Consider the following 27,387-nt stretch of genomic DNA (forward strand, 5'->3'; position numbering starts at 1 on the left):
TGATGAAGTTTGTTTGTATACCAGGTGATAAATTCCTTAATATTCCATCATAAGCAAACGATCAATTAACACACAGACATGAAGTTAAAGGAATACTCAAGTGCAATTCAGCCTACTCGCTCCACTGTACCTTTAGCACATGTGCCATTACCATAGAAGGGACGATTTTTTTAACACGCACCTCTGTATGGAGGAAAAGAACCGATAACCTGTTTATTCTAAAAACTCACTTATGATGAACGTCTAAAGGCCTAAACCTAAGTGTATTTTGTTTATAAATGATTTACAGACGGGAAGAAAATTTAAAAAATGCTATTTGCTTGTGAGAGAAATTTAAAATTTGTTTTGAGATGAATTCAGCAATTTTTGTAACTTTGCACAAATTTGTACTAGACTTTCTGCAGAAATGTTTTATCTCCTAAACACTTCGACTCGCTCAACAGCTGCCTTTCTTTGGAAGTCTATTTCCTTTCTCTGTAGAGGGAAGCGTGTCTATTTGTTTCCTAAACATGGCTACGCTGCTAAAAGCGATTAAAGATTAAGGATTCATTAAGAGATTTCATTAAGCAGCAGACTGATTGATGAACACAGCTTGCGTTCTGACTCTTCGACCCTTGTGCTTCAGGTGGTCAGCTCTACTAACGGTGAACTGAACGCAGACGACCAGCAGGCCCACTCCAACGCTCCCATTACAGTGCAGGCGGAGGTGGAAGTGGTGGACGAGGCTAAGTACGTGTCGGAGCAAACACCTTTGTGTATTATCTCACTAGGATAGATCATAACACTGATATCTACTGCCAGGTTTGTCTCTGTGAATCAGCTAACTATTGTTCTGTCTTGATTTCCGATTGAAGTTTATTGCTATTCATTTGAATTCAATCTTGAATCAGGCTTTCTTTCTTTCTTTCTTTCTTTCTTTCTTTCTTTCTTTCTTTATTTATTTTTAAGCTTTGTCTATAGAACTCTGTCTTTCCCTGTGATATAAATACGGACACTTTTCTGTTCTGTCAGCGCTTTGATGTCTTAAATAGATGCCCATCTTTGATTACTGATGCAGACTTGAAAGTAAGCAATAACGCAGGCTGCGTCCAATTAAAAGCCTGAAATAAACATGCCAAGGTTTCTATGGTTGTCACAGCATTTAACTTCATTAAAACCCCTTTCCCTGTGAGCCATTCTCTTTGAACCCCTCACTTTCCCTCTCTCTAGTTTATTAGATTCCGTTTATCCCTCTTTTCTTAACCTTACTCCATATTAACCATCAGAGAATTACTTCCCTGTCCGCACGCTGCCTTTTTTTATAAATGGAACCGAACCCCAACCAGTGACCTGCGTCCTCTGTTTTCTCCTCGTTTAAGCGGGACACCTGATCATGGCATCTATCTTTAGATTGATATTCTCCCCCCCCCACCCCACCCCCTTACTATTTTATTTATTTTATTTATTTATTTATTTTGTCCTCTGTGTCCACTCGTTTTTCTTATGTACCTGGCATGACGTTTGTCTCATCATCTCACTCGCTGTGTAATAATCTCTCTGTCTTTTCTCTTTCCACACTACTATTTTTTTTTGTTTTGTTTTTCTGTAGCTGCGTGAAAATGCTCAACTTGTGGTGAGTCCCCCTTTCTCCAGTCCACGCGGAAAACTCAAGGGGAGTGGACCAGCCTAGACTGTGGGCGAATAAGCCTAGATTATGTGAATATGCACAAAATTTTCAAACGAAAAAGCCCAAAACAGTTGCAGGCTTTATTGAAATGTGTGCCGATTAGACTCCGTGTAACCGAAAGAGGCCTCTCACTCACCATTATGGGGTTTTAAATTTAGGGGAAAGATATTACATTGTCTGAATATACAGATTTTGTTTTTGTTTTGTTTTTTTAACAAAAAAAAAAAAAAAGGCAATTTGCATTTGGGATCAGGGCATCATTTACACCCAGCACCGCATATTGGCGGCCGCACAGGGACGTCACTACGACCGTAGTGAACCGCATCACTTTTCTATGTGTCAGTCTGGAGCTGTTCTCTTTCCTCTGCATGCTCCTCCACTCATTTCCATGGGTTCATCCTGTCGTGTTGTTGCTGTCTCTCCGAACTCTACCTAACTCCACTAAGCATAAACATGTCTGTGTTTGTATTTAACGTACCTTTTGTGATCGCCGCTAGCTGTGTGCTTTCTTTAAAAACACTGTAATCAAAGAGCTTCAAGAGATTTGCTTAGAGTAACACAAGGTGTTTTGCATACATTTCCATACCGATTTAACGCTACTAGCCTGCGATGTCTAAACCGCATCATTTGCATTGATCGGAAAGAGCGTCTTGTTGGGACGGGACAGGTTGGGACGGGTCGTTTTGACTGTAACCTATCTGTGTGTCTTATCTTAGGTGCTGCTGCTTCTTCAAGCGGAAGAGGAAAAAGAACACCGCTCGGCACAAATGATCCGCTCCACCCGCTCCACTCAGCCCATTTTAAGAACGTTCAATAAAGAAATTTTATTCAAAAGAAGACAACAATGCCCTCAAAATGAATCGCCTCAATGGGACCTGCCTCTGTGTGTCTGTGTGTGTGTGTGAGAGAAAGAAACATGCACATATCGTGTGAAGCGGATGCAGGACTCGTGGACGGTTTCCTTGTATCGGAATATACACACACAAACACACTTATTCGGATCTCTAAGCACTGGAACAGCATTGCACTCCTCCATGTTTTTTTTTTTTTGTTTTTTTTTTGCTTTTTCTTTTTCTCCTCGTTTTCCACCCAACACCCCATCCATCTTTGAGGGAGCTCTCCCATGTTCTGCCTTTGTGACAGACCCAGCAGCTCAAGAAGGATTTTTGGAGAGAGTCACTCCTCAAACAGAGGAGCTTCATCCACACTGGAGTTCGTATATCGATCCATTGCACCACCTGCTAGCTTTCACTTCTTTCCTTTGTAATTTCTGCTCCTCCTGACTTTGTGGAAATTTTGCTAGCAGAGTTTGTGTTTCTATTGGACCGAGTCAGCTTAAACATCGTAAAAAAAAAAAAAGAAAAGAAAAAAAAAAACAACCACCACGCTAATTGTCTTAACACAACAAAGCTAACAGGCCTTTCCTTGTGGAATCTGTAAATGTGTGAAATAAGCAGCCAAGTGTAAAGTGACAGCGTTGTACTCATGGCCTTCGACCCTCGTGCTGACGCGATGTGCTACCTGGCTCTGTTCAAAGGGGACGAAGAGAGCGTCCAGGTCCGACGCTCAGTTCCACGGGCGAGAGCCTCAGCACATTCCCCACTTCTACTGAATGCTATTTAAGCTGCTTGTTCTAAAGCACTCCACCCACTCCGACCTGCCAGCCAGCCAGCCAGCCATGCTGCTTTCTCCTCTTGTGATATGGTATCGCTTTAATGTTAAACCTGACTTTTCTATTAGCTGGGATTCAGAGCTGAACTCGCCAGTGAGACGCTCCGTGGTTCTCTTTGTATCAAACGTTCTCACTGCGTTTATTTGATTTTTTTTTTTTTCTTCTTTCTTTCTTTTTTTCCATTGTAAGCATCTTATTTGTCTGAACCCAGTCCCAGATTTGAACGTGGCATTTCTTATATGGTCTTTTTTTTATTATTATTATTATTATTATTATTACGATTATTATGCCATATGAATGGAAGCGATTGCCGAAGAGAAGAATTATTTAATGTGCCAGGGTGGAATCCGGTCAGTCTGCGAGAGACTGAACATTCTTTTATGTTCCTATAGTATGCATTTCTTCACGCCATGCGTTTGTGTCGATATGAACAGAGCGTCAGAACGGTATAACGGTTAATAGGAAGCTTGCTAACGTTTGTAAAGTGTAATAATGACTGTTTATGAAGTGTTTTCTTGCCTCGTAGCAGTTTCAGTGGGTATTCATGATCAGTGTCCGATCCAGATGATTTTTTTTTTTTTTTTAAAGGGAACATGCAAACATGATGGTAACTTGAATGCTGACTTAGAGAGACTTTCAAACTGCCACTGCTAATTATCCTCATCTTAATGCCTTAACTAACACTAGATAAGCAGGGCTGCGGTCCTGCGTTAAGACACTACAGAACTCTTCTCGTCTTTTGTTCATGTAGTACTCTCGGTCCCTATTATATCCCTCTTATCTGACTTAAACCGGTGACTGCTGGGAATCGCTGGGTGTCACGTCACTTCTCCAAAGCAGTCGTAAGCGGCTCCATCACGGGCAGGCCTGTGATCTCTTAGCTGTAGGATGAGGCCACTGTTAGAGCCCATTAAAAAAAAACAACACCACGATTTTAGTATCTAGCTTCAGTTCTGGAAAGCTTTAACACACCTGATTTAACCAGTGAAAGGTCTGGCGTGCGAATCTGAATCAGGTTTGTAAAACAGTTTGGTGCTCCAGAAAAACGGAGTTAGAGAATCCTTTTATTAATTAACCGTACCTACGGTGAAACCCCCACGCCACCCCCCCAACACCCCATAGTGAGTCCCTGCTTTTTTGTGATTTTTAAATGTATAGTAAATGTGAATTAAGATGTATAAGAAATTATATAACCTCTATTTTTGTTTTGTTTTGTTTGTTTTTCCTTACCTGGCCATACAGAATTTGAAGAGAGAGAGAGAGAGAGAGAGAAATCATGGATAAACATGAACTGCACTACACTTTCACTACCTTTAGTCTCCTGTCCTCTTCTACACGGTTGCAGTTTTAAAGTTTGAGGATCTTTTACTTTAGCCAGTTTGAGAAACCCGGTGAGTTACAAGCTTTGAATTGACCACTAATAATATTTCTAGAAGATTCCAGTCAAGTCGCAGAACTAACGACGACTCAAAATACAGCGTGGACTGTAAAGGAAACGGGACTCGCTTTAAACGTATCGGACCAAAAGAACAGCGAGATGATCTCCATCCAGATTGTCCGAATCCGTCGCTTGACTTCTGACGACTCGCGGTTAAGGTTCTGCGTATTTCAAAGAACGCAAACATTCGTCGTCGTCTTGTTTCTTAATTAGCGCTACGAGGAGTGAAATCCCTGCCGGACGAAACCCGACGTTCTTGCAAGCGGGGAAACGGATGTCGCTCGGTGTTTGTGGGAACAGAATATCAAGGACTGGCAGCTTGCCATCGAACCAGTGTGTATGCAACATGCATTGTGAGCAATATTTCAGATGATTTGCTTAGCTAGAGTTTTTTTTGTTGTTGTTGTATCTCGCACTCGTCCCTGTAACACGAGTTACATCAGTTGTAAATTATTTTTTTGGAACGTACTTGAATCCTACTCGCTCTGTTGGCACCGAATCTCTCTCCCAGTCGTGTCTAAGGAGAGGCTTCTTCCTACTTTTTTTTTTTTTTATTAAATGTAAGCTGTTTTTTCTTGCATTGTATTTGCATATAATGTGCCTCCACACGAATGTTTAGTGGGAATTTAGTGGGTTTTTTTTTTTAATTATTTGGGACGGGTGCTGCTTGCTGCTGTCGGGTGTGCCTGTGCGCTCGCTTAAGGGAGAACGATTTGTGCAAGAAGAAGACAAGTCTGTACACCACTTCTCCTTCTATCCCACGCTCTTCCATTTCCTTCTGCCAGGTTTCAGAGTTTAGGGTAGTAACGTGTTCGTATGCTGCACATCCTCGCTAGTTTTGCCCAGATTCAGGATCAGTGTTATTAAATTTGGGTAAAAGATCAAGATGAATAAATGTAAAACTTGGTTTCTAAGATTTTTTTTTTTTTTTTTTAATTCTTTTTTTTTTTTGGTCTGTAAAAAAAAAAAAATAAATAAAATGGAGGAAATCAGCTTTCCATTAGCTTGGAAAATGCTTTGAAGTGGCAAAGGGAGCCATCTGCTGACCAGTTTCACTAAAAAAGGGATCAGGTTTTTTCTTCTTTGAAATCCTTGACGTTTTTACAGATGTCAAGACACTCCTTTTTTTTTATTTTATTTTATTTTTTTTTTCTTTCTTAAACTGGCCTCTCGGCCGAGGCCGACGTGACGACTGACTACTAGCTGATTTCAAAACAACATCATTTCCGTGCCTGTAAAGCAGCTTCTTTTCATACTGAACATACTTTCCTTGATGGTGGTGAATAAACAGTGATTTATCCTCAGAAGATGATCAAAAATAAATGAAACGCTCAACGGATGTCTGAATAGTCGTTACATTTGCATCACTGCAGTGAAAAAGTCTTTTAAAGGGTAAACATCTGTATGGTTATGTAGAGGTTTCAACACTTCTACAGGTTATCCAGTGCGTGGCTTCTGAAGAAGGACGCAGTGGTGAATCCAGTCAGGTGGGACTTTGTTTGGTGTAAAATCTGCTCTCACGTTCTCACATCTTTAGCTTTAATCCTGCAAGTATTTTTTTTCTTTTGGATCAATGTTGCTGTCACTCATCCTTGGTTTAAATCCGCACGACGATTTTTATCCATATTTCATCACTACAGTTTTTTGTTGTTTTTTTTTTTCCCTCTCAGTATTTCGGGAGAGATTCTGTGCAACACTTTTGATTTTCTGTTTCTTACCAAATAACGATGGTTTAACTTGTACAGTACTGTAATCCCCTTTCTGGTTCTGGTCATATTTAAAACAAAGAGAAAAATCCTCATGCATTGAATTTGAAGTCTGTGCTTAAATATGAATGTTAATGCATTTGAATGGTTTTGTTTAGTCAAGGGCTTTCGATCAAGAGGGACCCATCCTTAACTTTGTATTTTTTTTTTTTGTTCCCCCCCACTTTTTTTGCAGAAAGATAAATGTCTTAAAGGCTATTTTTCCTGAGGAGTTATATGAAGTACCACATTTAACCTTTCAAATACAATTTTTATTCCCTCCACTCTTAAAGGGAAAATCAAGTTTGCACCCTTTTTTATGTAAAATAAAGGAAATTGTCTCAACTTCTGTGTTCTGTCTCACTTTCAGCTGTTTGGTACATCTTTTAAGATTCAGCTCGTCAGACGAGGTTCATAAGTTTATATTATTTTTGTTTGTTTTGCCTTTTTTTTTTTAGATCTTGGAATCGACTAACGCACCATAGCTACTGATTGGTCAGAATGTAGTGAACTTTCTTTAACAGCACCTGTTACAGCAGAGTTTGAGATAACACACATCACACTTCTTTTAATGGTATTATATTTACAGCTAATTCAGAGACAAGCTCGATATAAACAGACTGAAGTGTTATGGTGAAGTTCTCTGAGGAGACGTTTACATGGTGTTTATTAAACAAGTCTTCAGTGACCAGAATTCATTACAAATAAGGCCGAAGAAGCAATTGTGAGTGAAATAAGGCAAAAAGACCTGAGTGAGTACCTTTTAAAAGAGTGCTTTATTGTTTAGGCATTGGCTTAATGGTATCCCTCTTACCTTGAGGGTTCGTTTCCTGCCTCTGCCCTGTGTGTGTGTTCTGTATTGTGTGATTGTGTTGTAGTTTATATTGGTTTGTTGATGCCAGATATAGAATGGTTTAGGATTTCATTTAGGATGACTGCAATATTCCTCATTTCACACACACACACACACACACACACGTATATAAATAATAAAGAACGTGTATATGTGTGTGTCTTTACAAGAACGTAAACTGTAAATATAAATATATATATATATATATATATATATATATATATAAAATCTGCGTAAAACAGCTCATAATTAAAGGGGTTATTGTACAGTAGTTTAGTGAACAAACTAATAAAATAAAAGATGTATAGTGTATTTTCACACGGAGACATTCGTCCTGATGAAATTGTGCATTCATTAGTCGTTTTCTTTGGGACTTTTATTGTACTTCCGGCACAAGATATAAACTTCCGCCCTGCTCTCTGTCAGGTCTTTTTCTGAGACCTGAGTCAATATGGTGGGTTTTACTTTGTGAATCTTTCGTCAATCCGTCGTCATCTTTGTCATTTCTGTGGTTTTCGTTGTCTGAAGCACCAAATATCACCTCTTCACATGACTAGGAAAGATGATCCGTGTGAATGGCGACGTATTTAAAATGTTAAGATTAGATAAACAGCGCGCGCGAGCTTAAAATGAGCACAGGTTGCTAGGCTACAGTCATTAGCACTAGCGCGTGAGTTAGCGCGAGCTGCGTCAACAAATCTTTTTTTTGTTGAATTTACAATAACTTTAATGTCTTATTGCTGAAGTGCGGAAAACCTTCTAAAGTGTGAAACGTTCTCTGTGCTAACGTGAAGAAAGATGTCACCGTTTAGAGAGAGAAAATAAATAAATAAACAATACAATTCAACACCAACGTTTGGTGAATTAGTCGCATTAATTATAATAATCAGGGTTGTGACGTAATAATCACCTTTAATTTAATAGGATATTTAAATTTATAGACGAGTGATGACGCAATACAGAAGTAATATTTAACACCACAGTGATAAATGATCGAGATTCACATATGAAACATTACATAAATTGCATGACCTTGTTTAGATGTTTTTAAGTTGTTTAGGTGTCTTAAAATTGTTGGTTAGGTGTCGTTAGGTTGTTGTTTAGATGTCATTAAGTTGTTTAGACGTTATTAAGTTGTTGTTTAGATGTTTTTAAGTTGTTTAGGTGTTATTAAGTTGTTGTTTAGATGTTTTTAAGTTGTTTAGGTGTTTAGAAGTTGTTGTTTAGATGTTAAGTTGTTTAGATGCTAAGTTGTTGCTTAGATGTTAAGTTGTTTACACACAACCAGGATATATTGCTAATTATAGTGGCTTTATTGTTGGGTCCTGAGCTTAGCTACTGTCCATGTGGGTATTCTGAATATTAAATGACTATGCAAAACTGATCCAATTTGAAATCATTTATATTTTTTGTGACTTTTTTTTTATTTTTTTAAAGAAATTTCTTACCGTGACATGACTGCGCTATACATATGACTGACTCTCTGTGGGATTTTATTGTCGTAATATGTTTGTATTTTTATATTCAGGGCCGTGTGAGGACGAAGACCGTGAAGAGGGCTTCTCGACTCATCATCGAGAAGTACTACACCCGACTGGGCAGCGACTTCCATGTCAACAAGAGGGTGTGTGAGGAGATCGCCATCATCCCCAGTAAGCCTCTGCGCAACAAAATAGCAGGGTGAGTGCAAAATTTAAATGATTAACACTTGGATATATTCTTGGTAGAGAGCAGGTGGAGGAACACCTGGAAAGGTGGAGGTAATGCTCTGGAAAGAAGAATAGATGTGTATGAACGAGAGGGAGGGAAGTAGAGCAGTGAGGTTAGAGGGGGCTGAGGTCAAGAAGGTGCAGGAGTTTATGTATTTGGGGTCAAACGTCCAGTGTATCAGGTAGTGTGGAAAAGAGGTGAGTACAGGTGGGTTGGAGTGGGTGGAGAAAAGTGTCAGGAGTGTCCTGTGTGTGACAGAGTGTCAGGAAGAATCAAAGGAAAGGTGTAGAAGACAGTAGTGAGAGCAGCTCTGCTGTATGGGTTAGAGATTGTAGCCATGAGGCAGAGATGGAGGTAGCAGAGATAAGGATGTTGAGGTTCTCTTTAGGAGTGACGAGGATGGATAGGATTAGGAACGAGCACATCAGAGGGACAGCTCAGGTTGGCTGTTTTGGGGACAAGGACAGAGAGACTATATTGAGATGGTTTGGACATGTATAGAGGAGGACAGATGCTGAGAACAGAGTTAGGTGGAAACAGATGATTGGCTGTGGCGACTCATAACAGGAAAAGCCGAAAGTGGAAGAAGATTTGTTCAAGATGCTGTAATCTACTTTGCATAACTTTAATAAGATATAAACTCCTTCAGTATACATCCGTGTCTACAGCACCACCCGTATTAAAGTGTTCAGATTCCTATATTTTTGCACATTGTAGTGTATAATATACAGTATGCACACCGGTCACTGCTATTTATTTTGTATTTGTATTTATTGCACTATGTAATGCGTCCGTTACATATGGCCAAAATTACCATAAAAGCTTCTTGACTTGTATAGTTAGAACAAGGTTGGTGTCTAACATTAGTTTTGCACAGGCGCTAATATATCTACCACGTAACGGTAATCTCACCCAAACCTTTGCATCATTCTTTTCCCGTTGCAGTCACGAACATCCTGCTTATGACTAATGCTACGTTCACACATCCAGACAGCATCACAACGTGACCAGAGTTCAGTTCATTTTCCACGACTTCTCTGTCACAGCAGCCGTTAGCAAATAGTTGTGGACATTGTTTCCTTTTGGCAGCCAGTAGTAGGAACACCAACAGGCAGCTCGCAACGATAAAACTGCAGCATGTGTTGAACGTAGCTCTGTCATCATCTAGAAACATGAACTGCACCTCATCATGCGTCGCTATAAGGCAGCCATTTTGGAGAAATCTTCATTCTCTTAATACCAGGAACACTCGAGACACTAACGTAAGAGAATTGGGGCTGTATAAGATGATCCGATTGGAAGTGTAACCAAGTATCCACACGAAGAGAGAAGCTCACACCAACACACACACACTGTTCTAACACTAGAGAGTTTACACACAGCCTCCGCCAACCAAGTGCAAGTCTTTCCTATAAAACTGATCATTAATATAAACCTGTGACTTCAGTTACAGTCAGAATTATCATCAGCGCTGCTGTTAACACCTTCAAAATATAACCATCAACAGCACCGTGGCCGAAATCATTTCTTTACAGATGTCGTGTTAATAGAAGGGTGTGGGGGAGGTAGACTAACGTTTTTCTTGTTAACCTAAAACGTAAATAAACAAACACACAACAAGGCATATCTGGGGTAATTGTGAATAATTTGCTTATCTATCGTCTTCTCTTTATTTGTGTACAGATACGTGACCCATCTGATGAAGAGGATCCAGAGGGGCCCAGTCAGAGGCATCTCCATTAAACTCCAGGAAGAGGAGAGAGAGAGGAGAGACAACTACGTCCCTGAGGTCAGTGGATTGGAGCTGGATTAGTGAGGCCACTTGTGCAACTTTGTGTACGCAGGATTTTGGTGCAGGCTGTTTAGGTTAGAAAGATCAGAGTGAACCAACCTGCATCCACCGATTCAGCAACACACATCGTCTCAAAGCAGCTTCACAGAAGCGTGGTAACAGAATAAAAATGAAATTTCCATTTTAAAATGAAGTTGCTATTTATCTTTAACATCTGTCCCTACCGAGCAAGCCGGAGGTGATGGCGGTGAGGAAAAAACTCCCTGAGACGATATGAGGAAGAAACCTTGAGAGGAACCAGACACAGAAGTGAACCTCATCTTTGTTTAGGTGGACAGGAAGTGATGTAAATGTAAATAATGTCCTTTTTACAACAGTTTATAGTCCTGTGGAATTAAGCAACCAAGAGCTCCTGAGGAACTAACAGGTCAGAGTCGTTTCTGAGTTCATTACAGACCCAACTGAAGTCTCCAAACCATCGCTGATGAAGAGCCGAGCATTAAGCTGACTGACTGAGAATCTGAACTAATTATCTGTCTTCCGCTGCACTTTTCTCACAAGCTTCATATAGCATCATTAAAATGGTTATTCAAGTAGAATATAAAAATAAAAAAGGATCCATGGAATTGTTGTAGACTGAGCCACTTGGAAGTCTTTAAACCGCCGCTGCGTCAGTCAGCTTCGGGTCTTCATCAGTGAACATTTGCAGACTTCGGCAGGAAGGAATTAGTGTTAAGTCTGTAATGATCTCAGAAATGTCTCTGATATATGTTAGTCCCTCAGGAGCTCTCTGTCGCTTAATCCCACTCGACTACAAATTGTTGTAGAAATGACGTTATTTACATTGACTGAGGTTCCCTTCTGAGTCTGGTTCCTCTCAAGGTTTCTTCCTCATCTCATCTCACCACCGTGGCCTCAGGCTTTGATCATGAGGGATAAATTTTAGAGCTGTACAGTAATTTAAACTGTACAATTTTTATTCCGTTTCTCTGCTTCTGTAAAGCTGCTTTGAGACGACGTACATCGTTACCAGCTCCGTACAAATAAACTGACTGAAATGATCCACATGGATAAAATACTTGAACAGAATTAATGTCTATTTATTTATTTATTTATTTATTTCCTTTTGTTTCATTTTTACCGATTGCTTTGAAACATTTCGTTGGGAACATCGTACATTACATTACATCGCATGGTGGTGTTTCTTTCCTCCAACACGAACCGTGTCGTGTGAATAACGTCCTCTTGGCCGTTTCAGGTCTCTGCTCTGGATCAAGAGGTCATCGAGGTCGATCCCGACACCAGCGAGATGCTGAAGATGCTGGTAAGTCGTTCCAGATGTTAAAGAGATCACACTATTGTACGGCATTTGGCTGTAAAGCAGGAGACGAGATTAGGTGGAGTTTTTCCTTTTCGTTTCATGAATCGAGTTCTAACACGTGGACAGGTGAGAGAGGGATGCTGTTTTGACTGTGAAGCTCGACGCTAGCGTTATTCTAGATACGTGATCGTCATGTATTGGTGTTCAAGATAAAATGTGACTTGAAAACCTTTTAAATTCAATTGATTTTATTATTTTTTATAAAGATGTGAGCAGCTTCTAAGTCTTCAGTAAACTACCTTTAGTTTGTGTAGTTTGGCTGGCATGCAAATAAATTGAGGTAAAAGTATATTGTCGCTGTGTTCTGTTTAACCATCAAATACAAAATAATACATATTTGAATCCAGAATAGCTTTTTAGTCCAGACACATCAGCATTAAACTCCTAAGTCATGTGATTGCCTTCTGTGGTGTTTTACACTAGTGTGCGATTACTTTAGCATCAGTAGCGTTCAGATAAAAAGTGAACTGATTTGTGGAAACAGGGACCTGATGTTGATTTGTTTTCTTTGCAGGACTTCGGCGGCCTCTCAACACTGCAGGTTACTCAACCACCCGCCGGGATGAACTTCAAAACTCCCAGAGCCTAATTACTCAGTTAACCAAGAAATAAAGCCACATTCTCTCAAACACGTGCAGTCATTGTTTTTGTGTGTTTATTTTTTATTGTATAGCACTTTGAACATCACGAACAGCTTTGCTGAAATAAATAGTCAGGGATTTAAATGTAAATGTATTTATTTACCCCTCCTGAGCAAGGCAGGGGTGAGTGTGGTGAGGAAGAATCCATCCTCATCTGGGGATCAAATCATTTCCCTTCTAACTGACCAAAAAATAATGCAATTGTGGAACTAGGAAATTTATAAGATGATGTGGATCTTAATGTGAACTGTTCACTATTGGGTCTGAAGCCATGGTCCTGGATTCTGGGTCTCACCATCCACAGAAATCTTGTATCTTCAGGCTGGTTGATGTCCTTGAGAACATCGACCAGCCTGATCGTGGAGCTGAAGCCATATGAACTCTTTACTCATGTGAGGTTTGCTAACGTAATGTCACATGACTGAGCAGCGGTAAAGAGAGGAAATGATCTTCATCTACGGCCAATTTACCATGCAGTAGGACAGGAAACCTGGGCAGTGACCTGAGCTGAAGACTAAAACCATCACCTGAAGCTCTGAGGCAAGAGAGTGAAACACCTTCAAAACCAAATGTGGATCATCTGAAGCGTCTGAAAGAACATTTAAACTGGGAAAAATAGTTACTTACCAGAGGAACTCTCTCACCCACACAATCTCACACTCTCTCACACTTGCACCCACACACTCACACTGACACTTTCACACACTCACCCATACACACTTGCGCACTCACCCACACTCTCTCACACTTGCACACACACCCATACACACTCTCTCACACTTGCGCACTCACCCACACACAGAAAATAAGACGTCACCCGCATCATATTTTACAACTTGTTTTTTTGTTTTGTTTTGTTTTTTTAAAAAGCCACAGATTATTCTACAGACAGCAAAAAGATCTTTGTACAGAAATAAGCAACAATAAAATTCCTCATCTGGAACACAGTAAAACCTGTCGCTCAAAAACCGTCTCAGATGCAAACAAACAAACAAAAAAAATAATAAATGAACAAGACCAGCTGCCTACTGCTAAGCTATGACACTACATTACACAAATATAACTTTATATTGAAAACACAGGATATGTAAGAAATGCTTTTTTTTTTTTTGTTTTGTTTTTTCCAGAACCTGTTGAAAAAAGTGCAAAAAAGGTTTACTGTCTAACATGTTATTTTATCCCAAATAAGTACAAATCTCGTCCACCCGCCGAACGTGTTCCTGTAACCCGGCGAGTCCTCACATTCGTACCCACGTTCAAGAAGATGGGACAATAATGACACTGTAGTGATCAACGTGGAGCCAATGACACGATTGCAGTGATGCTGCTCTTTGGGTAAAAGGAGAGAAAGGAAACGATTTCCAGCAGGAGAACATTTGTGATGGCGGCCTGGGAAAACCCTCCATATGCTGAAGCTTTAATCTGCGATAGGCTTCTTAACCTTGTAGTATTTCAGGATCTGGTTTACAGGGAGACATTTAGTCTGTAATCCCGTGATTAAAATGAAGAGCTCATAGGCATCTTTACTGGCAAATGAAAAAGAGAGAACGAAAACATTTCCACAGTGACGCTTTCTGAAAACCGTGTCATCCAAAGTGTCATCTTATGTTTTAGGAAGAACAAAATCCGGACGCTAGCCAGAATTCAGCCACAGCGGGTTTTCCCAGATTGCCAAGTGTTTATATTTCATTCACATTGAAATTCTTCATATAAAAAACAGCTACATGAGAAGGAAAAAATAAAGGAAGGAACTAAACGAAGGATCACAAGGAGCCCCGTCGGGAAGGTTTGACTCGACATCCCGCGGTGCCGTGTACGCGTCTACAGACCACTTCAGAAAATATCAACCGTCCTGACCGATAGCTTGAAGGAGTATACTGCATTTTACTGTGTAACATCAGTGTCCAAGTTTTAGAATCTAAATCAATGCTTTTAAAAAAAAAAAAACAAACAAACAACTGTAACGCACCGGACGGTGAACAGGAGCGTAAGCCGCAGTCGCGCACGCAGCGCGCACGCTCATGATCTCACGGCTCTCTACAAGAGCAAGTCTGTATATCACAGTGGCAGGTGACACACGAGCGGTGGATGATTTTTGCTTCGTCTCCGAAGGACGAGTGTCCGTGCAGACAGAAGTGTAAGGCAATATTCTGAAAGGAGCTCCCGTTCGGAAAAATCTGTTCGTACCGAAGACGCGCCGTCCAGCCTGTAGAGAGAGAAAACCTCCGGAGCGCGTCGGGTCTCAGTGACAGGAAACCCGTAAGGCTGACGTGCTCTCCTCTGAAAACATTGCTATTTGAAAAAGAAGTATGAGGCAGTTTGACCTTATATACATATCTTTAAGCGTATATGTATATAAAATAATAATAATACAAAAAAAAAAAAACATAGAAAATAACAACATGGCACGATACATGACGTACAAAATAAGGAACCGTCATTCGATCAAAATGTGTAATAAAAAAAAAACGACTTATTAGGAAAATAAAAGAGACGTCGTCCAATGTTCACCTCACTGGAACGGGTGGAAATATATATATATAGATAGAGAGAGATTATATATATATATATATATATATATATATATATATATATATATATATATATATATATATATATATATATATATATATATATAGATAGAGAGAGAGAGAGAGAGAGAGAGAGGGAGAGAGAGAGAGGGAGGGATTGAGAGATACAAAAACGCACAAATTAAACACTGTAAATTGTGCCTTGAGCACCAGCACGAACACCAGCATATTGTAATCTTCCTTTTTTTTCAATTCATAAGGTAACAAACAGCGTCTCCGAAGAGCCAAAAAAAAAAAAAAAGTCAAAGGTTCCAGAAGGAATCAGTACCCAAAACGTTTCTCACTCCTTTAACCGATGGCCATTTCCTTCCTGAGGGTTAGCAAGGCAAGCCAAAATGTTCGTTTTCTTTCATTCGGTTCTGTAAAGGACTGAGAACTTTGTCCATGCCGTGGCGAGTTGTGTGGATGTAAGTGTGCGTGTGTGTCAGTGTGTATGCGTGTGTTTGTGTGTTTTAGGGCGTAGAGATTGTGCTCAGGCCGTAGTGATGGCGTTTAGGTCCTTCATTAAGCCCTCCAGGTGGGCCATCTCCTCCGACAGCTCGTCCTTCTCGTACTTCTGAGAAAGAGGGAGAGGGTTAATGCAGGAGGGAGGGAAAGCGTACAGGCTTTGAGGAGGTTAAGTTTTGTTTTTTGGTTTGATTTTTTTTGTTTTGGGAGGGGAAAAAGCACAGAAATGGAGTTTTGGGAGGTTATAAAGGAGACAGGCAGTGGAGCTGTAGAACAGAAGCAAAGATACAGAGATACGACGTTCACAAGCACGAGCATTCACAAACGGAACAGGATTTGTTTTGGTTATCGACGCCGGTCAAACACAGACAACAGAACAGGTTTGAAATCAAATTCAAAAGGATGCAAAATAATGTTTGTTTATAACAAGCAGCCAACAGTTTTGTAATTAAAAGGTAGGGCAGAGAGAAGAGATGTGTGTGTGTGTGTGTGTGTGTGTGTGAGAGAGAGGGAGAGAGAGAGAGAGAGAGAGAGAGAGAGAGAGAGAGAACAGACAAACTGGTTTAAAATTCCATTTTAAATGCAAAACAATTCCACAGCTAGCTGCAGCACAGTGCAGATGATTAGATGGAATAAAGAATCGGCAGAATAAAGACGTCATTGTAGTGAGTGAGGTTTCACAGACGTTTCTTCATCACCACAAATAAAATACTAACAGTCTGATGCTACATTCTCACACAGCTATAAAGCAACCAGAGATCGTTTCAATTGGAGCTGGTGACTTCCTGTGACACGAGCAACGGTGACATTTAGTCAAACATGGAGCGACTCCCAAAATGAGTGAAGACAGCAGAGTGCATATATACTGTACACACACACACATATCTACATTGCTGAATTTTATACACAAAACACAAATTTCCCTCCAGAATATTTCATTTTGGTGGCAAGAAACCTGATTTGGATGCTAGTTGCTCCACCCATTGATAACCATTGTTACTACGGCAACCAAAATTAGGAACGCCTACATCGAATGACAAATTGGAGAGATAAAATCTGTGTGTGTGTGTGTGTGCAGATTAATTGTGTTATTTCAGGACTTTCTGACTTTCACAAAGCACTGAAGCTGAATATTACTTGTCAGTTTTTTTCCGGAGGCCCCGCGAATGAGCGGTTGCTATAGAAACGTACAAATGTACAAAGGACTGAACCGCTTAAACCGCTTAAAGCTACAATGCTGAAGATTTTTTTTTAATTAACAGACTGCCCTAACGCCTCTTTTATGTCAGGATCAAACACCAACCGGCACGTTTCCTCTAGTTGCAGGATACGCCCAATATTTCATCTGGGGGACGCAAACTTTTGTACTCGACCCTATATATGGAAATGGACAGCTAAACATCGACCTCAGTTGATTTTCTTCTGATCATGTGGACACGTTAACTGAACTGGTTCATGGTGTGTGAGCAGTGATGAGCAGTGATACTCACACTCTCGCATTCCTCCAGCATTCTGCTGCTGTCTGGTACGTCTGGTGCGTTGGGCACGATTACGGGCATGGGCGTCCTCGTCCTGCCCAGCGTCCCGATGGAGGCGGTCTTGACGGAGTGGGCTCCTGAAAGAAAAAAAAAAAAAACAGCACACGTTTCAGTGAAGCTCTGGAACCTTCAGAGTATGTATTATACAACCTTTATAATAACGACAACTAACTGGTGTTAAACCGGGTTGCCAGGTATGCCACAAAATCAACCATCCAAGCTCAAACTAATCACTTATCATCAAATCCAGTATCATAACAAGCTTTTACACTTTTACTGTGATATTTCAATATCAATAAAATATTAACATTTCAGTAAAGAAAATAAATAGAATAGAATTAAACAGAACATCTCCGTAAACTGGAATTTATTAGAAAACTAAAAGAATTTTCTGCTAATAGGAAATAACTAATGTAACTACAGTCAAATACATGAAATTGAATATAAATAAATATATAAACAAACAAATAAATAAAACAGCTATTTATCGTCTTGTATTAATATACATTGTTCATCTGAGAGACCTAAGAATCTTAGCAATTAAAACTAGCGTGCTAGTAAATTACACTTCTGAATGAAACAGCAAATGAAATGAAACTGACATCAAAACTAGATAAAACAACAAGTATAACAGAGTGCAAATAGATCTTATTTAATAACAAAAAAAAATTTAAATCCCACAACTGCTCACCACTCCCCTTGCACTTATCCCATGCCCACCCCATGCCGACCACATATCCACCCCATGCCCACCAAATATCCACCCCATGCCAACCCCATATCCACCCCATGCAGACCCCATGCCCACCAAATATCCACCCCATGCCGACCTCATATCCACCCCATGCCGACCCCATATCCACCCCATGCCGACCCCATATCCACCCCATGCCAACCCTATGCTGACCCCATGCCCACCAAATATCCACCCCATGCCGACCCCATATCCACCCCCTATGCCGACTCCCTATCCACCCCATGCACTTATCCCATGCCCACCCCATGCCGACCACATATCCACCCCATGCCCACCAAATATCCACCCCATGCCGACCCCATATCCACCCCATGCCAACCCCATATCCACCCCATGCAGACCCCATGCCCACCAAATATCCACCCCATGCCGACCCCATATCCACCCCATGCCGACCCCATATCCACCCCATGCCGACCCCATATCCACCCCATGCCAACCCTATGCTGACCCCATGCCCACCAAATATCCACCCCATGCCGACCCCATATCCACCCCCTATGCCGACTCCCTATCCACCCCATGCCGACTCCATGCCGACCCCGTATCCACCCCATGCCGACCCCATGCCCACCAAATATCCACCCCATGCCGACCCCATATCCACCCCCTATGCCGACTCCCTATCCACCCCATGCCGACTCCATGCCGACCCCGTATCCACCCCATGCCGACCCCATGCCCACCAAATATCCACCCCATGCCGACCCCATGCCCAACAAATATCCACCAAATATCCACCCCATGCCCACCCCATATCCACCCCATGCCCATCCCATGCCGACCCCATGTCCAACAAATATCCACCCAATATCCACCCCATGCCAACCCCATATCCACCCCATGCCCATACCATGCTGACCCCATGCCCACCAAATATCCACCCCATGCCGACCCCATATCCACCCATTCCGACCACATATCCACCCCATGCCCACCCCATACTTCAAATTGTTAACTTTTTCTTTAACTACTATCATCAACAGGGATGATCCGAGCTGTCGATATGGACTCCTGTCGCGACACGGACTAATGGAAGCATTAAAACAGCTCATCATACTGAAGTGAATTAACTGATGCTTTGGATTCTTCAATAAGGTACAGATGTTTTCTCCAGTTTATATACTGTAGCGATATAGACATTATTTCGTAGTTGACGCCGAACTCTTCAAATACATTCAAGAGACCAGATTCTTGATTTGTGGGGGATTTATGTGAGTTTAATTATAACACACTGTTTAATTATAAATGATAAATGTAGAGCTCATGATCAGAGTCGTCAAAGGAACAGAAATGAAATGATTTAGTAAATAGCACTATAGTGTCACGTGATAATTTAGATTCATTGTGTAGTGTGAGGCAGGGTTGCCAGATCTTGACTGCTTTTTACACATTTTTAAGAATTGCTAAAGGCTGGAAAGATCTTTCTTCATTTTCAGTGTAGCGCATGTGCATTTCTGATTTCCGAGTCATAACACACCTTTTTATCGTCTACTGCTACGGCCGTAATCCAGTCTATACTCCTAATTCCCTCGCCTAATCCCTTCAACGTGTCTTACAGAAAGAGAAGGTTCTGTGTATCAGAGAAATATCGTCTAAATCAGAAATAATATCGATGTGCTGTCTGATATGATAAACACCTTTATGTGGATTTATTTCAACAGCTCGCTCTAGTATAGTGCACAAAATAAACCTTCTCGCAAATGAATTCCATCATTTTATTCCACTTGATCAGAATAACGGCTCGTTCATCTTCCAGAACAAACAGACGTACCTGTCTGAGAGAGCAGGGGCGTGCTGGGCAGAGAGACACCCTCGTAGGCGGAGGCGTGGGCAGGAACAGAGGGCACAGCGAAGCTCTTGAGCGGGTGCGTGGGGCGTACGTGTGCCGTCGGGGGGTTGTAGCTGGGCTCGTCCTCAGCTGCTGAGCTGTGGTAACTGATGTCCGTCTCCGAGTGATCGATGGAGCAGGAGGGCTGAGCCGAAGCGGGCAGCAAGTCCGTAGTGGGTGTGTTTCTTACAGACTCTGCAATCACAGCCACAGTCACATAACAACACACAACGCTAATACGTACGTCTGCTTGCTATTAGACCCAAGACCTGTTATTACATGTGAAAACATGGACAGGATGGAAAGTTACCGTATATGGGATGAAGCAAGAGATTATACGAAAGCAGTAAATGTACTGTAAGGGTTCAGAAAAAATGCTCTCAATGCAGTTGCACTGTAAATGTAGGAGCCATAAAGAAAGAATAACAGTCGTTATGTTTCTCTGGTGAATGGGATGAACTGCACCTGCTTTGGCATTTCCTGTAGGTAGCTATTTTAAACAGGAAGTGATGGGGAAGAGGGAAAAGGGGGGAAGGGAGACCTGCGTGACGAATTACATTCAGGCATTGCTTTGGGATTTTTTTCTTAAAATAAACACTCAATCTATCTGGAGTAGGGAAGTGGTGACTAATAAGAAGTGTCAGACTCTACAGTAAAGCAATGTGAATAACAATCAAAATCTGGACATCTACACAACATTTGGCAGACGCTCTTGTCCAGGGCAGCTCGTTTTTTATACACCTGAGCAACTGAGGGTTAAGGGCCTTGCTCAGGGGCCCAGCTCGGTGGACCTGGGATTCAAACCTCGGACCTGTTACAGCAGTGTCTCAACTACTAACCTCCTACAGCATAACTGCATTGAGATCTGCTTACTTTGGCTAAGACTTTTTTTTCTGAACCCAGTCGAAAGCACTAAAACGTAAAAAAAAGACGTAACACGCTGCTCCTGCGTGGACGTAACGTCTTTTCTACACTCTGCAGTTGACTGCTGGCTCACCTGGCGACTCGGCCCTGTCTAGATAAGAGATGGAGGAGGCGAGGGGCCGCGGGCTGCCTGTGTGTTGCAGATAGTTGTGTGTCGGTGATGCCAGGCTGCCCAGGTGATAATGGTGGTGATGGTTATCAAGGGAATGGATGGGGTGAGCACTAATCACGGCTGCGGATGAACACAAATAACAAAGAGGCCACGTTTTTACACTGACACACGCACACAAACACATAGAGCCGTGAACATACAGTATGTGGAGCACCATTTTTATATACGTATATATGCTACAGCGCATGCAAACAGAACCACAATGACCAAACAGGCACAATCTAACGTGTGTGCAAAATTACGATTTTTTTTTAACCAAGTGTAAGGACGATTATTCATCATCAGCTCTGAAAATAAAGCCCTTCAAAATATAGTGTGCTAAAAAACTTACGCTGAGGGGGCTGAGCATCAAAGGGCATCATCATTTTAGGCCTCATTCCCCGGCGACCTGCCAGCGTAGACATGCTGTCCTCTGACTCATGGCCTGCAAACCAGAGAGCCTTTGAGAGAGAGCCAGGCTTGTCCAGGCATCACCGCAGCCTGTTTCCCAGGTTTAACAAGCTGTTTTTTCTTTTTTGCCTCCACTAGGGGGCACTAAATAATCATTTAAGTGCTTTAACTGGGTGAAGGGCATTTTAGCAGGCAAAAAAAAAAAGCAAAAGCAAATTTTACACAACAAAAGCAGCACATACAAGGATTCTAAGCACATTTAAGCAGGTTTTCAGAGAAAGAAAACCAAAATGGTAGAAGCAATGAATGAAGCAGGAGCACAAGGCTGGAGATGGGCTTGAATGAAAGTCTCACCACGGTATGAATTGCGTCTCTGGAGGATGGGGTCCATGGTGCCGTCTACAGGAGTGATGTCCTGGGAGGAACGTGGAATCGGGGTGTCTGTCATGACTGGATTGGGTTCGGGTGACTTATCGATGGGTTTGAGCTCCAAGCGCTCGTGGTGGATCCAAAGATCAGGTGGTTTGAGGTCTTTAGAGTTGCCTTTGTACTTGTGTGAGCCGTTGCTGGACTTGCAGGCTGCCCGTTTCCTGAGGACAAAATACACGTTTTAGTTGCAACACCCAAGTCTCCTGCACCTCAAACTGGTGTGTGTGTGTATGTATGTATGTATGTATGTATGTGTATAGATATGTAGATATATGTGTGTGTATATATGTAGATATATGTGTGTGTGTGTATGTAAATGTGTGTGTATATATATATATATATATGTGTGTATATGTAGATATGTGTGTGTATATGTAGATATATGTGTGTATATGTAGATATGTGTGTGTATGTAAATGTGTGTGTGTATATGTAGATATGTGTGTGTGTATGTAAATGTGTGTGTGTATAAGCGCAACACTGTGGAGCTGTGAAATGAACCAGAACCTGACATCCTCCCCCTGCACATCATTACCTCGACCTTCTTCTACTTACTTTTTCTGCTGGGAAGTGGAGCGGCGTGAGCACAGTAAGGCTCCCACCACCAACGCGATGATGATGAAGCCTCCCACAGACACAATGATGACGATCACCAAGATGTGGTTTTCACTACCAGGCATCCCTGATTTCCCTTAAATACATCAGCAGTACTTCTGTTAGCACACTGTAATCATATAGACTTTACACATCATGTATACATGTGCAGATGTAATAAAAAAGAAAAAAAAACAAAAAACCAAAAGGTTTATTTCTTGAGTTATGGATGCGGACACAGTTTAACAGCTTAACAGCACAGGGGTGTACAATACAAGCCATTTGCAGTGATATTAAACATAATGTTTCAAACCTGCCTGAAGTTAGGCAAATATGCTAATTTACATATTCAAATGTTAGTTATTCAAGTTAATATATTCGGTTAAAGATATAGTGTATAGTAGAATGCAGAATACAAGGTAAATCGTACCAGTGTCCTCCCTTTCTGTCATAAAATAAACAAGCTCTGTGCAGAAGCTAGGAATACAAGCATGGAACCTAAACCAGTCAAGCTTACCTACTACAGCAGGTAGTAGACTTTCGACTGTTTTATTTATTTTAAATATTGTACCTTTTTTTTTTTTTTGTTTATTTTTTTAAAATGGAGCTCATATTCACTGTCTTTTTTTTTTTGGAAGAAAGTCAGGACAAGAACCTTGTGAGCAACAGTTAGTCCCTTTGGTATTAATGTCAGGTTCTCATGTCTGGTTCTGGAAAACCTTCTTATACTTCCTATTTTAGGTTTTTCATTCTTCTCTTCCACAGCAGGAAAAATACTGAAATGTGTATGACTGCAGTTCTTCTGGACCAGACGCTAATACCTGTGCCTTAGGTTGGTTTTACTTTGCACTTTATAATGAACAGCATCACTGGTTACCATATAACTCAGGGTAAAAAGGAAATAAAGAGACTTTACCAATACCAGGTTCTAGTGTAGCTGGTCGGCCTGGTTTACCGGGAATCCCAGAAGCTGAATAAAAGCAAAAGGGAAAAAAAAAAAACAACAACAACAACAACAACAGGTAAGAAATTTCCACAAGCAGGTTTCTAACAAATCTCTAACCGTTAACTGTCAGAACCAGTTCATGTGATTCTCCTCAATCCCAAACGACTGTAATTCTATTACCACGTCAATGTGTACACAATCAAAGGAGGGATTAAAAAAAAAAAAAAAAAAGTCGCACTATTTACGTGTTAAATCTTGTTTCTCATGTGTCACGTTTGGTTAAACCAGTAAAAGCTAACAAGAGAAGAAACAAAGAACAGAAACAACAAGCAGATGGAGAGATAAGGAAGGAAAAGAGCAATTACCTTGGTCATTAGCCATTTTGTCAGATGATTCGGCTAGCAGGCCAGAGAGAACGCAGAGCAGAAAGGTTAGAGGGAGTGCCGTGAAACGAGAGACGGGCCAAGAGCAAGGGAGACAAGCGGAGAAGAAATAGATATGAAATGAGTTAATAGTCCAGTAATTCCTACTTTCAGAACTGAAACTGAAGAAATCGGAAAATGGTTATTATCTATTCAGGTCAGAATAATACTTGGACCAATATACCCAAAAAAAAAAAAAATCTACATACATGGGGGAAAGAAAATTAGCAAAAAATAAATGGAAAATTTTATCTGTATTAAATGTATTTATAAATAAATAAATAAATAAATAAATAAATAAATAAATAATCATTTTAATTATTCATAATTATTGCCAAAGTTTTAATACCCATACAGTGTTTTTGTGGGGTGAGGTCAAAAATCATAAATGTTCTGGCTAAAGCATAAATGTTGGCACCTCCTTTCTATATACGAATTGCAAAATGCTGTTTTGTTCCACTAAGAAGGTGGACGCTGCTTTACCTACTTATTTACTGGTGAATATGTAAAAATAGCTGATACTTTTTTTGTCATGTCAATTTGAATTTTGATTACAGGTAAATTATTTAGGATTATTGGCATTTTATTTGTGGTTCTATTTCTCTAAAGATTTCTGATAATGTAAGACAAAATAAATAAATAAATAAATACATTTTTGTGTACATCCGCTTTTTAAAGACATGCTTCCTACCTTTAAGAGTGCGGAATTGGACTGCGTCAGACATGGGCCCCATGCCTTTGGAGTTGCGAGCCTGGATTTTAAAGTAGTATGTTGTGTCAAGGGTCAGCTCCTGGATCTGGTGAGTGAGTCGGTTCCCCACCACCGGCTCAATCACCCAGTCGTGTACCTCGGCATTGACATCGGTGCTGTAGTAGATAATGTAGCCTGTGAAACAAAAGAAACTGTGAATAACACAATAATAATGACGAGACATAGCTGATGTTACCGTTTTGCTTCAGCACCTGTAATTTTGCCGTTTGCTTCGGAAGGAGGCTGCCAGTTGACTATGATGGTGCGTGGACGACCTTCCTTACTGACCACAGTCACGTCTTTCGGGGCTGAACTGGGCGCTGAGGGAAAAGATTTATTACAATCAATAATTCAGAATGGAAAACAGAAGAATTCAAACAGCGTTCCATCACATCTAGAGATCCAGTGCTAATGGAATCATTTACAAAGATAACATGAGTGGTGAATAGATGAAACGTTCATATGCGCCTGAATGACTTACTGGCTTCTAATGTCGTCCCGTGAGCCGTCATACTCCATGTGCTGGTTTTCCTGCCTTTAGTGACCATGACGGAGAACTCGTACAGAGTGTTGGGCTTCAGACCAGTCACCATGTGACTCAGGTTTGTCGTGTTGGCCGTCTGAAAAACGGCAGCGAGTCATGAGTTAAGGTGCGAGAGTAGAAGAAAAATTTAAGTTTTGACTTAAAGCAAAATCACTACACAACTGTTCCTGGCTAAAAATGAAAGTCAAATTCAGAAGACCAAAATTCCACTAAAAACCCTTTGATTAAAGAGACTGTACCTTGAACTTGGTGTTTGCTGGTATGTTGGTCTTCCAGCGCACTGTGTAGAAACGTGCATCTGTGATTTTCTGGTTCTTGGGCAGCGAGTTGTCGGCCCATGTGACTTTGATGGTGTCGTGACTCAGAACCGAAGCCTGAACGCCCACAGGAGGCATCATGGGAATGGGGTCTGGTACTGGAGTGTATGGAGGATGGAAAAGTTCGTACAAATCAACATCAGGGTCTACAGGGTCTGCAAGCCGTTAACACGACGACCCATGGCCAAAAAAATTAATAAATAAATAGGAGGAATAAAAATAAAAAGCAATGACAATAGAAAAAGAAGATAAAGTGAGATTGGGGTAAATTAAGTGCACAATGAAGGGGTGGAACCAGGTTAATGAGTTAAAATGAGGGTGTGGGAAGACAAGATGGAGGCAGGATTGGGAGGGAGAAAGAGAGAGAGAACATTGTGTTAGAACAGGATATCAGGAAAAGATGGTCACAATTCATAAGGGTATGTCTATTTCTACAAGCCAGAGGATTGGTCTGTTGAGGAGAATAGCTTAGTTCACTATCAGCTACATTAACAAAAGCAGAAGGAGAACCATCAGTAAGACGGTGAAAAACATTCTTAAGTGCTATCTCTGAAGTGTTGTATGAGGAAATGTAGTGCTGGAGGTACATTAAATGTACCACAATTTGTTTTTTTCCATTATTCATTCGTTCTGTTGTAGCCCGCTGTAGCCCAATAGCCTTCTCCTGCTCAAGGTTTCATTTTATTGTGCTACTGCAAAATAAAAAACCTTTTCCACTGAGGGAAAACAAAGTGACGCACATGCAGTTCAGAGGGCTCTCAAGAGCTGGAACAAGCACACTGAAGTGTAACCCGTATACACTCATGTTGTATCTCTAACGATATCTGTCCAAATCTTGTTGCTAGGTCACAGACACAGAGGGACAAACAGCAGCAGGACAATGCGATCCTGATCAAATCTGATGATGATAACCAAGACGTGGCTCAACTTACAATAAAACGCACTTTAACGCACAGATGTTTTCCAAAACATCACCAAAAATTACTGGGAAGGAAGGAGAAAAAAAAAAAAAAAGCATTGCTGCTGGATGAGGAGAGGGAAAACATGAACAAATCTCTGGCTCGAGTCCTTCATGGCACACAGATGCTCTGTGAGAAAAAGAGTGGAGCTACTTTACACAGTTCTGCAGTAATGGAGCACACTAATTTGTAAAGCTCGCTGTGCTAGCAGGAGGTGGCTACCTGACAGGAATTTTAAGAGAAACCCAGATGATGTCATTTTAAACCGCAAATAATCAACAATTAATGCTTAAAAACTACTACAAAAAAAGTTTAGGAACATGTCTAAAAATACCAAGTGCCATAAATATATAAATAAATACTGATTTGTCCTTAAAATAAATAACATTAGCTGGCATTTTATTTGTGGTTCTATTTCTCTAAAGATTTCTGATAATGTAAGCTAGTAAGCTAGCTGCTAGTAAGCTAGCTGCTAGTAAGCTAGCTGCTAGTAAGCTAGCTGCTAGTAAGCTAGCTGCTAGTAAGCTAGCTGCTAGTAAGCTAGCTGCTAGTAAGCTAGCTGCTAGTAAGCTAGCTGCTAGTAAGCTAGCTGCTAGTAAGCTAGCTGCTAGTAAGCTAGCTTTCACTGGACAAAGTATGTTTTTAGTATTAGAGATTGCTTTTTTAACAATTTTAAAACTAACATTAGCCAAGTATTAGCACAGCATAAAGGTTGCAAAAAATATCTGTTACTAGATGAGTTTTTTTGGTGCTGTTTTGTTGTAGATTTAACTGAGTAATAACATCATAAAACACAAACACAGGTGTGGAATTAATTTAAAGTTCAATAGCAACGTTTCTGCTAATCACGAACATCAACAAAGTATCCGTTCAGCTA

At 40.8% G+C, this 27,387-nt stretch overlaps 3 protein-coding genes across 16 annotated transcripts in view; 2 read left to right on the forward strand and 1 right to left on the reverse strand.

Moving 5' to 3' along the window:
- Positions 1 to 6,866, forward strand: part of csnk1g1 (casein kinase 1, gamma 1) — a 29,131-nt gene extending 22,265 nt beyond the window's left edge. For 4 of the 8 annotated variants that reach the window (XM_060886452.1, XM_060886445.1, XM_060886414.1 and 1 more), the window contains 3 exons: positions 626 to 729; positions 1,589 to 1,612; positions 2,383 to 6,866. In XM_060886452.1, the coding sequence (XP_060742435.1) occupies positions 626 to 729; positions 1,589 to 1,612; positions 2,383 to 2,437 (183 nt within the window). In that variant the 3' untranslated portion in view covers positions 2,438 to 6,866. The remainder of the gene's footprint in view (positions 1 to 625; positions 730 to 1,588; positions 1,613 to 2,382) is intronic. The other 4 variants (XM_060886468.1, XM_060886461.1, XM_060886425.1 and 1 more) reach the window with 1 other exon arrangement.
- An 886-nt stretch (positions 6,867 to 7,752) lies between these two features.
- rps17 (ribosomal protein S17) lies at positions 7,753 to 12,886 on the forward strand. The gene is made up of 5 exons (XM_060886479.1): positions 7,753 to 7,828; positions 8,903 to 9,054; positions 10,768 to 10,873; positions 12,135 to 12,200; positions 12,772 to 12,886. Exons 1-5 carry the CDS (start codon positions 7,826 to 7,828, stop codon positions 12,844 to 12,846), a joined length of 402 nt encoding a protein of 133 aa, XP_060742462.1. The 5' UTR covers positions 7,753 to 7,825; the 3' UTR covers positions 12,847 to 12,886.
- Positions 12,887 to 13,723: 837 nt separating this feature from the next.
- The window catches only part of neo1a (neogenin 1a), a 152,708-nt gene continuing 139,044 nt past the window's right edge, over positions 13,724 to 27,387 (reverse strand). For 3 of the 7 annotated variants that reach the window (XM_060886547.1, XM_060886528.1, XM_060886489.1), the window contains 12 exons: positions 25,474 to 25,706; positions 25,172 to 25,310; positions 24,903 to 25,010; positions 24,631 to 24,825; positions 23,488 to 23,541; positions 22,533 to 22,668; positions 21,903 to 22,138; positions 21,490 to 21,582; positions 21,060 to 21,218; positions 20,006 to 20,257; positions 17,427 to 17,551; positions 13,724 to 16,045 (listed from right to left, as the gene is read on the reverse strand). In XM_060886547.1, the coding sequence (XP_060742530.1) occupies positions 15,962 to 16,045; positions 17,427 to 17,551; positions 20,006 to 20,257; positions 21,060 to 21,218; positions 21,490 to 21,582; positions 21,903 to 22,138; positions 22,533 to 22,668; positions 23,488 to 23,541; positions 24,631 to 24,825; positions 24,903 to 25,010; positions 25,172 to 25,310; positions 25,474 to 25,706 (1,814 nt within the window). In that variant the 3' untranslated portion in view covers positions 13,724 to 15,961. Of the gene's footprint in view, positions 16,203 to 17,426; positions 17,552 to 20,005; positions 20,258 to 21,059; positions 21,219 to 21,489; positions 21,583 to 21,902; positions 22,139 to 22,532; positions 22,669 to 23,487; positions 23,542 to 24,630; positions 24,826 to 24,902; positions 25,011 to 25,171; positions 25,311 to 25,473; positions 25,707 to 27,387 lie in introns of all 7 variants that reach the window. The other 4 variants (XM_060886510.1, XM_060886498.1, XM_060886518.1 and 1 more) reach the window with 4 other exon arrangements.

Source organism: Tachysurus vachellii, chromosome 1, assembly GCF_030014155.1.
Source record: "Tachysurus vachellii isolate PV-2020 chromosome 1, HZAU_Pvac_v1, whole genome shotgun sequence".
NCBI lineage: Eukaryota > Metazoa > Chordata > Actinopteri > Siluriformes > Bagridae > Tachysurus > Tachysurus vachellii.

What these genes read in the sequence shown, in the direction of transcription:
- rps17 (XM_060886479.1), top strand. An exon ending in CTGCGCAACAAAATAGCAGG is followed by an intron (nt 9,055 to 10,767) that starts GTGAGTGCAAAA and finishes ATTTGTGTACAG; the next exon opens with ATACGTGACCCATCTGATGA. An exon ending in GCGAGATGCTGAAGATGCTG is followed by an intron (nt 12,201 to 12,771) that starts GTAAGTCGTTCC and finishes TTTTCTTTGCAG; the next exon opens with GACTTCGGCGGCCTCTCAAC.